Below are 13672 nucleotides of genomic sequence, written 5' to 3' on the forward strand. Positions count from 1 at the left end.
TGGATAAATTAGTCCACGTCCATGACGAGAAATTTAATCGCGTTTCTGGCCTGGGACAAATCGATTTTACGGCCAATCAGTGATCAAATGTGAAATCGGACTTCTCTTTACGATTCATTGTTGTTCGATAAATGGACGAGGTCGACTTTATTTTTTTTTTTTTTCTTCTTTTCTTTTTCGATCGAACCGAAGAATCGCGTCGAGAAAAATTTCGTTATTAGACCGATTCGTAGTTTCGTAGATAAACGAAGAAGAACGATGCTCGATCGACCGTTACTTCTTCGCATTCGTATTAAAAATTTTGGCTTGGCACACATATACACACATACACACACACAGAAGCAACATCTCGATTCGCAGTTTTATTCCCCGATTTACCTTGGCGCGGATATTAAATACATCTAACCTCTCCGCCGTTTGGCTTCGTTTTCACGCTGTGACCGATATCGGCGTCTGACACGCTCGGTGAACCGAATAAATAATTCGTAATTCGATCCTAGAGAAAGATCGATAAATAATAACGTTAAAAAAAGAAGAAGGACGGAGGAGGAGAGGGAGAAGGGGAAAGGAACGCGAATAAGAGATAGGTTTTTCCACGACGCGCATTCAGACCGTGACAATGCGCGACAGAGATAGATGGATGGATGGATGGATGGATGGATAGATAGAGAGAGACAGGGAATGGCCAGTTTGCCCACCATCTTTTTTACGAACGCGTCGTTGGAGCTTCGCTCATGCTATTTCTTCGCCATAGTTTTTTCTCCTTTTCTTTTATACGCGAGCTAAAAAGGGAAAGAGCACGCAAAGAGAAGAAATTAATTTTGGCTCTGTTTCACCTTCCAACCGTGTGCACGTACCTCGTACGTATAATATAATTCGTTACATGCTCGAAGCTTGTTTTCGCGATCGTTGAGATATTACTACACCGCGGATCAGTGACCGTTTCGACCGTGACAGATGTAAACATCGGACGGTTAACGGTTACGAGAAGTTAGCTCGCGACCGCCAACGAGAATATTTGCGCCTCGCAATTTCTATTCGCAATCGTCGATCGAAATTTGGTCGGCGGCCAATGATACAAGGTTGGCGCCAACTTGGAAACGTAGTTTTACCGATCGTATCGAAGATATAATCGCAAGTTTATTAGCCCGGTGTTTCTTTCCGTTTGTCTAGCGGACAATGGCCCGAGAGCCGCGACACACATTTTGGCAATCGGCCAAAGAATCCGCCGTCTTTTTTGCGCCCGAGAGCATCCGTACTATCTCGCTCCTCTTCTCTCCTCTCGACAGTTTGGCCAAATTCGTGCCTCTTTCGTGCTCTCGCTCCTCGTTTCGTTTGAAGAAGAAATCGTTGCGGCGGCGGAACACGCGGCGAGAAAAAGCACTCGGGTGCTCGAAAAGCTGTTGGGTACCACAACCCCTCGAGGGCTCTGTGTAATTCTTTAAGCGAAAGAGAGAGAGAGAGAGAGAGAAAGAGAGAAGTTTACCCCTTACGAAAATACGCATGGGGGGAATGGGCGAGAAGGGGTTTCACTTATCCACCCGATCGATACCCGAGGTCTGGGGACGATAAAGCACACACTCTGCGTTCCGCGCGTCCGGTTTCCATTTCCCGCTTCGGTTTCAACCATTGATTTCGTTTCCACTCGTGTTTCTTCGATTCATTACGACAACATACGAGGATCGCGTATCCTCCCCTCCCCATCCCGTCCACCGAATATCGAAACTCGGCAACGAGTATGGGAAAAATAGCGCGTCCTCGTGCTACGCAACCATTGGAAATGTATCGATAACTTTCACATTCCCCCCCCTCCCCTAGTCTACGAGCAATCTATACATAGATTATCCCTCGATGTAGCGCTGTAACGCACACGCGCGGATTTTCGAGATACGAACGAAAGGAAGCGAAAGGCGTTAAGTGAGTCGCTTAATATCGAGAGAAGTTGGCGTCGGTGATTCGGAAACGGTGAATCGGGGGGAGGTTCACTGCGCTCGCGATGCAGCAGCGGTTCTCGCCGTACAAACGTGTATCGTACGAAAATGTTGCAGGGCGGCGAGGAGCAGGAGAACGGATCGGGCACGGCGGGTAGCCCCGTGGAGGAGAAATCAGCGGTGAGCAGTCCGACGACGGAGAACGAGGAGGCGACGGCGGCGGCGGTGGCGGCGGCGGCGGCGGCGGCGGCGCCCGCGGCAGCGGCAACAGCGGCAACAACGGCAGCGGCAACACCGTCATCACCGTCCTCGCCACAACCGCCGTCGAGCGCCGCGGAGACGAAGCAGCAGCAGGAGGAGAGCAGCGGAGCGGCGTCGGCGGCGGCCAGCGGAGCCAGCCCGTTGGAGGAAAAGACGGAGGAGGCCGCCGATCCCTCCACCGCCCCGACTCCCGCCCCCTTGGAGGAAAAGAAAGAGGAGGTGGAAAAACTCGAGGCCGAGAAAAAAGCAGTCGAGGTCAGTCCAGCCGTCGGTGGTCAGTCCGTACCGGAACCGGTGGTAGAAGTCTCCGTATTCCGAGTCCAGACAGTCGCTACGCCGTCTATCATTGAGAGGAAAACCAGTGAGGATATTCCTTCCCTGCCTCCGTCCAGCCCGCCTCCAACCCCCATAGACTCGTCGCCGTTGCAGCAAGCTCAGCAGGCCGCGGCCACCGCGACCGCCCTGGCGGAGGCTCTCAAACTGCCTGCGGAGGCTGCTCGCTCCTCCCAACTTTTCGCCCCCCCCTCGCCCCCAGCTTCACGCAACCCGACCGCTTCTCCCCCCGACCGGCCCTCCTCGCCCGCAGTCCCAACCGTGCCCGACCTGCCCCCGCTACCGGTGGTGGTAGACGGAGACCCGCCCGCCGATTTCGAGTCGTCGCTCGCCGTTAACGGGGCCGTCGAGGCCCACCGCCCCCTCCCCCCCACCGCGCCACCACCACGGCGCAAAGATAACGACACAACCGCGGAACAGTCGTCCACCGCGGCTCCTCGCAATAACGATAATAATAATCCCCCTGTTCTGGTCGGCGACGAGACCGCGTTCGCCCAACAGATGGAATCGTCCTCCAGGTTGGTGGATCCCGAGGAGGACGGTGGAAGGTCGATGGACAATAACGCCATAGTCTCGGAGATAGTCTCGGAAATAGTGGAGGAGAGCGTGTCGAGGCAGGAGTCGATATCGGTGTCCCGAGCCGCGAGCAGCAGGGAGGAGGAGGTACGGGAGTTGATCGAGGAGATGATCGCGCCGGGCGAGATGGCGCGGGAGGAGGAGGAGGACGCGACTGTGCTCGATCCGCCGCCTGTGCCCGCGGTCGACGCGATCGTGGAATCCGAGGAAGGGCCGGTGCCCGTCTCTTCCGAGCAGCGCAACGACGAGGAGGAGGAGGAGGAAGAGAAGGAGGAGGAGGAGAAGGAGGAGGAGGAGGAGGTGCTGGTGGAGGCGAAGCCGGCTCTCGTCATTCCGGAGGACGAGGACGTGAACGAGGTTTCGAGAGTAATGGAAACGACAACTCGAGACAAATTGGAAACTGAAACTACGGACGTCGCCGCGCCCGTCGTCGAGGAGATCCTCATCTCCGAAATGGCGGAGCAGGAGCACGACGACGATCGCCGCCCTCGAACCTCCGCTCGGACGATCGCCGAGGATTCGGCGAAGCCCGCGGACGAGGCGAGGGACGACGAGTCGTGCGTCGCCCCTCCACCCGCCGAGCCTTCTTCCTCCTCCTCCCTGCCCCTCCAATCGTTCCCCGTCGAGGCTTTCCCCGTCGGGGAGAGCGCGCTCGTTGCCCCTCGAGAGACGCTCGATTCCTCGGACCTCGAAACCAATCGCTCGTCCTCCTCCCAACTCGTCCGAGCGGAGCCTAGAATTTTGGATTTCACTGAGGAGGAGCAACGAGAAGAATTATCGATCGAGAAGGATATCGAGGCGAGCATGGACGTACCGTCGAATCGGCAGACGCACGAAGCGCAGGAACCTCGAAACCCAGTCTCGAAACTCGAGCGCGCGCCCAGCCTCGCGGACGACTTCTTCCCTCCCCCGGCCCCGCCCGAGCACCACGCGACCGAGCAACAACAGGTAGACTGTTGTTTCGATTATCCCTTGCCGCCGGAACACCTCTCCCCTCCCCCGCTCGAGGAGAAGCCCGAACCGAGGAACGAGCGCCCTCTGCTTCCCAACGACGGTAACAAAGACGACGACAACGACGACGACAGTGACGCGAGAATCTCGACAGAGACCGCCACCATCGCCGCCATTCCCCTACCACCAGCCTCGACGCTGCCCGCAACTCCCAGCCCCACGTCCAACGCCAGTATCACGTCCGGCCTGATGCCGTTCACGGTAGATTCCTCGCAATCGCTGTTGTACGACGACCAGAGCAATCGAGAGTTCAAGATGGAATCGGTGTCGATAAGCCTCAATTCGTACAATGAGTCCGACATTGAGTTAAAGGAGAGGTTAGCCGAGTCTCTGGCGGAGACCGAGAAGCAGGAAGAGAGCTTGGTCTCGTGTCAGTTGTTGAACAACGCAACGTCGTCGACCACTGTCCAGGAGACCCATCAGGTGACTAACATGTAACACAACAAAACCTCCTGGCATGAATTCAGGCAGCCAAAAAAAAAAAAAAAAAGAAAAGAAAAATAATAAAAAAAGAATCACGTTTCGGTGGCGCCTTCGGTTCCAAGTATTATCTCGTCGTATATATCTGGTCCGCACCAAACCAATACTCGTCTCTCTGTGAATATATATATATAATCCTTAAAGTTGTCGAATCTCTCTCTCTCTGTCTCTTTCTCTCTTTATCTCTCGTTCATCTATTTATCCCATCCTTAGATAGATCCAGTGGTCTGTCGATACATGCATCTCGTTTCTTTCGATAAAAACGACGATGATCTTCTCTTCTCTTATCTGGCTTCATCACCTTCTCTCTTCTTCGCGAAGGATAATCGAACGAGACCGATCCCAGTCTGGCTTTTTGCACATCCTTTTTTATCCAGATCCATTTACCCTCTCTTTCTATCAATTTTTCTATCTCCATTATCTTCTCGACGATTATCCACCTTAGGACTCTTGAAGAGACTGTTTTCCTCCTCTTTCTCCCCCCTTTAGAAAGAGTTTTAGAAAGAAAGAAAAGAAAAAGGGTCTCGTCGAATGCATCCTTCGCTCTGTCGGACGTGATTAACAACACCAAACGTATAACCTCGTTGCTGACGTTCCCTATAAATGAATATGCCGCTTCCACCCACCGACCAATATCAACCACGTCACCATGTCACCACCTGTGTTGTTTGCCTCTTGGTTTTCTTGACAATTATTAACACGACTTGTTATCCGAATCGAGGCGCTGTTGCGAAAAGTAGATCGCTAGCTCGGACAGCATAGTTTGAGCAGAAGCGAGGCAAGAATGATTGGAGAGAAAAAAAAAAAAAGAGAGAAAAAAAAGCTGCACTATTATTACTACTATTGTTATTACTACTACTACCACCACTACCACCACCACTTAGTCCTAGAGAAACGTTTTAGAAAAACTTCATTTTCGTACGGAACGCCGCTCACTAATACAACATATAGATATATATATATGAAATATGAAACTGTAGACAGCTCGACGAATCTCTTAGCGTGAATCTCATTGATAGACGAATAACAATGATCGTATATATATATCGTATATATACGCCATATAATTTTTAGCTAGAAGATAGAGAAATTTCATTTTATATTATAAATACGCCATTATATAGAGACATATTAATTATTAGACATCGATACTATCGTATGCTCTTTACGTGAGATTGCATCTGTTGTGTCGTAAGCATCTTGTATTGCGCATGCAGAATTTTCTTTATCCGAGGGTTTATCCAACAGGGTGTTTCCAATTCTTTTTTACGCTGAAAGAAGAAAAAGCACGGGGAACGATTCTGTCCTAAAGAAAAAAATTCTAAATATAATAATAATAAAGTTAATAAATTTAAAAAATAAATAAATATTCTTATAACTTTATTAATTTTTTAAAAATTTATTAAAAGTTGTAAGAATAAAGTTGTTGCTTCGATAATTTTCAAAACGATAATAATAATAATAATAATAATCGGAAATACAAAGTAATTTATTTTTTCAATAATCTGTTGGCGACAGAATCGATCTTTACGATCTTCTTCTTCTTCTTCGTCCTCGTAGCATGCTGGGATTTGGACTTGTTGCGGACTTTCCGATTTTTCTCCCTCCCCTCTCCACCCCTCGATTCGATAATCCTCGGTCTAACAAGGAGATACGGTTTGCAGAGCACCCCGGAACAGCCAGAGGCCCCGGTAGAAAATAACGTGGGCCACGACGTGAGCACGACGGAGAGTTCAACCGAGCCTGTCAAGGTTACATCCCCAGCCGTCCCAAGCGAAGTGATAACCGCCTCTCCGCCATCTGCACCGGCCATCACCGAGGATGTTGCCTCGGTAGCCAAGGTATCGATCCTGCAAACTGATATAAACATTGGATTGGCAACTAAGTAATTGCGGATTTCAGATGGATTCAGTTGAATCCATCATTTCGTAGATGGATTCAGTTGAATTTTTAGGTTTGCCGGCGTAGTCGAAATGTAAAACACATTTTGTTATTCGATAGTTGGCAATTCAGCTGTCAATCGGTAAGAAAAGTTTTTTGATCGGTTGCGTAGTTTTCGTTGGCAAAGAAATTTCCAACAGATTATTGAAAAAATGTCGAATAAATTACTTTATTTCCGATTATTATTATTATTATTATATTTGGCATTCGTTGAAAAATGGAAAATCAAAAGGAACATCATATATTATCATATTTTGCTTTTTTATTCTCGCAAAGGGAAAAAGGCATCCATCGCAAGCTCGCAAAAAGTTATGGCGACGAAGCCTTAAAAGAACAGCAGTGTCAAAATTGGTTTGACAAATTTCGCTCTGGTGATTTTTCACTCGAAGACGAAAAACGCTCTGGTCGTCCAGTTGAAGTTGACGACGACCTAATCGAAGCGATAATCGATTCGGATCGTCGCGGTACAACTCGTGAGATTGCAGAGAAGCTTCATGAAAACCACTTAAAACAACTTGGCTATGTTCGAAAACTCGATACATGGGTTCCTCGCGAGCTGAAAGAAAAGCGTTTAACGCAACGCGTTAACAGCTGCGATTTGCTAAAGAAACGTAATGAAAATGATCCATTTTTAAAACGGTAACTGGCGATGAAAAATGGGTTGTTTGCAACAATATCAAGCGGAAAAGATGGTGGAGCAGGCCACGTGAACCAGCTCGAACAACATCAAAAGCTGGTATTCGTCGAAAGAAGGTTTTGTTATCAGTTTGGTGGGATTACAAAGGAATTGTCTATTTCGAACTCTTACCGCCCAACCGAACGATCAATTCTGTTGTCTACATCGAACAACTAACGAAATTAAACAATGCGGTTGAAGAAAAGCGGCCCGAATTGACAAATCGAAAAGATGTTGTATTCCATCGTGACGATGCAAGGCCACACACATCTTTGGTCACTCGGCAAAAATTATTGGAGCTTGGTTGGGATGTTTTGCCACATCCACCATATAGTCCTGACCTTGCACCATCCGATTACTTTTTGTTTCTTTACAAAACTCCTCGAATGGTAAAAATTTCAATAACGATGATGATATCAAATCGTACCTGATTCAGTTTTTTTGCTAATAAAAACCACAAGTTTTACGAACGTGGGATTATGATGCTGGCTGAAAGATGGCAAAAGATCATTGATCAAAATGGGCAACACATTACGGAATAAAGTTATTTAGTTCCATGAAAAAATTGTCTTTGATTTTCTAAAAAAAATCCGCAATTACTTAGTTGCCAACCCAATATATAGAGACGAGAATCAATTCAACCTTCAAATTTCATTACGTACATGATGATCGCCTAAAGGATTGGTGACGCGCGTAAGCGTCTTCAATTCCGAGGTCATTGATTCAATGTCCTAAGAAGAATAATGTGCGAGGGGCCATCTGACACATGTGTATATATAAATCTAATTAATTTCTTTCTCTTTTTAAAAATCATCACTTTTCTTTATCACTTGTTGCTATTATTGTATGTGAAAAACACCTTGTGTTTCATTTGTTAAAGGCTATCGAAGAAATTGACATAAGCGATAAGGCTGTTGCGGCGGCAACCATCGAGTGTAATACGAATGTAAGTTCTTTTTTTTTTTTTTTGCCTCTGTAGAAAATAATAATCTTCTCATAAGAATTCTCGAGTTCTAATTTTTCTTTCTGTTCGCAGGAAATTATCGCGGAAGCACGTTACCAAAACAACATAAACGAATAAATCGAAACGCTAATCGAATTGTATTTTTGGGAAGAAGAAAGTTCTTTTCTCTCGTTAAAACCAAAAAAAGTATATTATATAGATATGTATATTTGGACCATTCCTGCAACTAAACAGAAACATAACGTTCTTTCGTTACGAGCAAAAGAAAAAAAAGGGAAAAAAGAAAAAAAGGAAAAAAAGACAAAAAAAAATGGGAAAAAAAAAAGAAAAGAAAAAGAAAATGGGAACCGATGTGACCGCGACATAGCGAGAGCATATAGACTTATATAGTAGGCCTATTATTACGATTATTAGACGGCAGGGCGAATGGAGAACGTTCACGAAAAATGTGAAAACCCGGAGGGGAGGGGGTCGTGTCATCGTCGAAATGGGGGAGAATGGGGTTACGAGGACGAGCCAGATAGGGTCGAGGAAAATGTTGATACGGTTGATTCTGAAAACACGTAATGCCATGTAATCATATGGATGCTATATATATATATATATATCTCGAAGCAGATGATTTTTTATTACTTTCTTTTTTTATTTTTATTATTACACGAATAAAATATTTTCAACGTTGGGCCTTGTTTATTCGCAACATAATAATAATATATATATATGTATTGTATATATATATATATATATATGTATGTATATGTACAATATATATATATATATATACATATACATATATATATATATATATGGGCCCTGTTGTGTAAAAATCGGAAAATTGTCACAATTGTTATGCATAAGTCGTATTATGCGATCATCATGCGGCGACGAGCAAGTGGTATGAATTCGAATTTAAAAAAAGGAAAAAAAAGAAAACATATTAGAAAAGGGGGAAAAAATATATATATATATACGATGAAGGAGAAAAATCTCTTCGTTTGTCGCATATTCCAGAAATACAAAGAAATACTCATCGAGGCACGCCCTCTCGTAACTACACGCGCATTGCTATATCGAGAGAGTATAAAGAACGAGAAAAACTGTAACCGAAAGAAAGATCAGAGACTGAGAGAGAGAGCAAAGGTGTATACGTGAGAACGTGTGCGTTCGAATGCATGAGAGAGCGTGAGAGTTCGAAAGAAGTATGAGAGAATGAATAATGTGCGTGTCGAAGAAAGAAAGAAAGAAAGAAAGAAAGAAAGAAACAAAGGAGGAAATAGGAAGGAAATATAATTGGAATATGTCTCTTTGTCGGAACTGGGAAAGGAGGGAGGAAGAGATAGGATCGGGAAAAAGGGCAGGACGAGAGAAGTAAAGGGAAAAAAAGGGGGGAGGGAGGGGAGAAAAAAACTTATTAAAAGATATATCAAAGCGCACGAGTGATGGATAAACTCGTATCGTGATTTCAAGGACGCTCGATTATTTTGCTCGTATTTCTTTCGCGGTCCTTGTTTTTTCTTTGTAATTGTACAATCGACAGGTTTTATGTTGTAACGAGGAACTGCACACTTCTACGTATGACTTTGGTACGCGCGAGCACACGACACAGCTACATACATGCAAGGACATTATACGCAAATGCGTACAATACGTATCATGCAACACACGAGATAAGGAAAAACATACAGTATGTCGAGGCAGTGTAAGTGATATATATAATCTAGATATAGAGAAAGCGTTTGTGTAAATTCAGCGTTTGTCCTTCGAAATGCTACTTCTCCATATGAGAATACTTACGAGGAAGCCTATTCGTAATTTTATAATAATAATCATTAAAATATCGCCTAATTACAATTACGAAACATGCACAATTACCATTCAAAATGGATTCGTATCTCTACGGATCTCTCCAGGAGTAAATAATTACCTACGAAAGCTTCTTTTTTTATTGAGACCGTAGCGTAGACCGTAAAGATAAACGAAAAGCGTATATATGTAAATGCTCCAAAATCTCTGAATACATGTAAGTGTTGAATGGAGCGAGCGTTCATTGTGCCCGCGACCGGCATTGATTTTTAAACGATATATTATTAATGAGTAAGGGGAAGAAGTAAAATTAAAAGTTGTATAGTAAACCTTTCATTAAATATATTGTCCGTAATCTTTACAACGAAATTCACACGTTTTTTCAAGGCAAGTTTTGGCGACGAGAGCGAACTTTTTATTTAAGAAAAAGGGGGAAAAAAAAAAAGGAAAAAAAAAAAAAAAAATCTTTAAATCCGACTGATCTGTACACTCGAATTATTAATCGTTAAATCCTGAGGTTCCATCGACGCAAACCTCGTTTATTTATTTTGCGCGTCGGAACAACAAAATTATAAATGAGATTTTTGAGTCGATGGTGCTTCAGACACAGACCAACAGTCTTCAGTATCTTCGATGAGCAGTTATAATAGTAATTAAACTATTCTACATTTATCTATAACCTATAATAAACTGTGAAACAAGTGTAACATCGTGTCTTTTTATTCCATCTCGAAAAATTTACAATTAAATAACTTGCATCGATTGTACAAAAAATCTTAATTATATAATTATTTATGCATTATTTACATTCACAATTATTGAACGATACTTTCCATAGTACTTATAAACGTATCCAATTCGTCCTTGTTTAATTCCATATCTAAAATACGTTTTGAATTTTTACTTTCAAGCATGAGATCCAATTGAAGAAGAGGTTCTCTCAAAGAAGCTAATTTACTGGAACCCATTACAAGCTAAAAAAAAAAAATAACATATTTAACAACGACGTATTTTCATACGAGTTTAATTTCTTACCTTTAATTTCCAATCAAAATCGATTACAGTCTCGTATTTTTCTTTGGAACATTCTTTCAACAGAGCATCCGTTAATTGTTCTCTTCTCAATTTTAAACACAATAATATATTTTGTTGTATATGCTCCGGTAATTCATGATACTCTTGTGGCATCTAAAAATATACGATATATAAAATTTGCTATAGAAAGTTTTCTTTTTTTTTAAGAAACTCTTAAACCTTTTCCTCTGTTATGTACAATGATGCTGGATTTCTTAAGAGATTCGATATTAACTTATACGTTTCTTCGTATTCTTCTTTACTCCAATCCATTCTATTTACAAACTTATGATAGGTTGGACCTGGTCTACCACATATTTCATCAACGCAAGCATGCAATAACTAGATAATAAGAACAAATTCTTATTATACATATTATATTATATATATATATATATAAAATAACAATTATTATTATATATACTTACTTCTTTTAAAACAGGTATTTTATCTTCACCAAAAAGATTAAGATACAAAGTTTGAGTAGTTTCCATTATTACGATTTTTTAAAAACTTTGTATAATTTGAATTACAAATACTGAAATTTGTTAAAATTAAAGAAATTTCTATATAAAATACTATTAATGAATATTGATTGTACCTTTATTTTACATAATAATAATCGTACATCGTACTTTCATTTATATACATTACATATTGTATGTTATTAATTGAACACAATATTGTTTAAGGAAAAAAATGAATTGATTTGTCGCGTATCAATAAATATTCCCATATTTTATCATTATTTTATTCAATTTGATAATTTAATGTTACAAAAGGTGTAGCAACACATAAATTCATTTCATCGTCACTTGTCATTGATAACCTTCATTTTATAGCAATAAAGTTATTTATGACTAGAAGAAGTACACTAAGTAAAATTTCAACTTGAATTTTAAAATTTAGAATCTTAAAAATACCTCGAAACTAATATCACAGATCAGATACAAGATAGACTTAAAATCTATATTTTCTTTTTCACCGGCTTACAATTGTCAATAAGGTATCGGAGAAAAGGATATAGTAAAAATTAGAAAATCAACGCCATCTTGTAGAGTGCTATAAACAAAATACATTAAGAAAGGATAGCAAATAGAAAGATAAGATAAGAATTAATCATTAGCGCTATCTATGAAATTCTTTTGAAAAGTCTTTGGCTCTGATAATCAATTCTTGCTGTGTCTAATTTCATGTTATATTTCTTTTATTATCGATTCAGTATAAAAAATTATTGTTTTACGCTATTTACGAATAAATAAATCGCATGTTTTTTTACACAAGTAAGAATTTAAAAATTATGATAATTAAATTAATTAATCCCTTGAATTTTTTATACTTTTTTATTTTCGATATATTTAGTACTTTGTATTATATTATTCAGTTATTCAATATTTTAATTTTGTTTCATAATCTTAATATTCATTTTTTCAAATTATTATTCGATTGCCTGAATAACATCGAAAAAATATTTATAATCAATAACTTTTTATATATTATAAATATATTATAAATAATATTTTATTTTTTATTTTTTTTACCAAAATAGACATATTTACAATAGGATTTAATTATCTTTTTATTAATATCAAAATGAATATAATTAATTGTTAATAATAGTTGATTTATTAAAATTTTTTTATTATAAAATTAAATTATTTCGAAGATTCAATTTTTCGTTTCTAAAGTTTCTAAATTTCTTTCCTAATCAGTATACATTATTTGTATTATATCTATTTTTATTTTAATCTATATTATGTTTAAAGAATGAATATAATTTTTATTATATAGTCTTTTTAAAAGTTGAAAATCTGCGTTCATAAACTCGATATATTTCGACTCGTGTCCCTTTCCCTCACAAGTTATAATACGATATTCGATGTGAAGTATAATTATAGTGTGATAATTATCATATTCAGATGTCATTTTTTTTTGTAAGATTATGATTTATTACAGAGTATTCAGTTCTATAATTATTCTTCATCGTTCATACACTAACATGCGATTAATATATATTTCTTATTTTAATTGAAAATTCTTTGGTAATTAAATTATTACTTTTCTTTATTCATTTATTTGACGATTACGAATAATTACGAATTTTGTGCATGATAATAAATTTATTTTAACTGAATCGATTATTTCTATTCATTTTAAAAATTTATTTAAAAATTTTGATTTTTTTTTCTTTTCATTTAAATTTTCATTTAAAAAAAAAAGTCATTCGAAAGTGCTTCGAAAAACATAAATAATTAATGTACATACTGCTTAAATTATAGCGTATTACATTATAAAATATTTTTAAGTCGATATGTTATAATATGCGATGCAAAATTCCGTAAGATGTCACATCTATTCTATTTTTCATCTATGCTTTAATTTAAAGAATAGGATCTATCGTTGAATCGTCTAGTGAATTGCAAAAAGCATCGCTTCCTAACATAACTACTAGATGGCCATAGTGATCCGATGATACTTAACACGGGTTTCTTCTCTTTCTATAAAAAATATATAATTAGTGTTTGTGCGAGTAGTAACGTTAAAGTGTTCTCGAATAAAATAAAATTCCACAAAAAATTTATTTAAAGTTATAATTTTATTGAAATTATATATATTCATGAA

At 40.1% G+C, this 13672-nt stretch overlaps 2 protein-coding genes across 2 annotated transcripts in view; one reads left to right on the top strand and one right to left on the bottom strand.

Annotated features, from left to right (window-relative positions):
* Positions 1–10421, top strand: part of LOC113218723 (fibrous sheath CABYR-binding protein-like) — a 33726-nt gene extending 23305 nt beyond the window's left edge. The window contains exons 6-9 of the mRNA XM_026440160.1: positions 2049–4535; positions 6257–6433; positions 8090–8155; positions 8246–10421. Of these exons, the coding sequence (XP_026295945.1) occupies positions 2049–4535; positions 6257–6433; positions 8090–8155; positions 8246–8290 (2775 nt within the window). The 3' untranslated portion in view covers positions 8291–10421. The remainder of the gene's footprint in view (positions 1–2048; positions 4536–6256; positions 6434–8089; positions 8156–8245) is intronic.
* A 259-nt stretch (positions 10422–10680) lies between these two features.
* LOC725475 (COMM domain-containing protein 8) lies at positions 10681–12118 on the bottom strand. Its single transcript, XM_016911725.2, has 5 exons — positions 11652–12118; positions 11479–11588; positions 11231–11392; positions 11012–11164; positions 10681–10950 (listed from the first exon to the last, which is right to left on the bottom strand). The coding sequence occupies exons 2-5, from the start codon at positions 11542–11544 to the stop codon at positions 10792–10794; spliced, it is 540 nt and encodes a 179-aa protein (XP_016767214.1). The 5' UTR covers positions 11545–11588; positions 11652–12118; the 3' UTR covers positions 10681–10791.
* Between the last annotated feature and the right edge of the window lie 1554 nt (positions 12119–13672).

The sequence above is a fragment of the Apis mellifera genome, linkage group LG4, assembly GCF_003254395.2.
Source record: "Apis mellifera strain DH4 linkage group LG4, Amel_HAv3.1, whole genome shotgun sequence".
NCBI lineage: Eukaryota > Metazoa > Arthropoda > Insecta > Hymenoptera > Apidae > Apis > Apis mellifera.

Coding starts and splice junctions, on each gene's coding strand:
- LOC725475 (XM_016911725.2), bottom strand. CDS start 11,544: ATGGAAACTACTCAAACTTTGTATCTTAATCTTTTTGGTGAAGATAAA. Junction 11,393..11,478: donor AAATACCTGTTTTAAAAGAA/GTAAGTATATAT, acceptor CTTATTATCTAG/TTATTGCATGCTTGCGTTGA. Junction 11,165..11,230: donor TGTACATAACAGAGGAAAAG/GTTTAAGAGTTT, acceptor GTATATTTTTAG/ATGCCACAAGAGTATCATGA.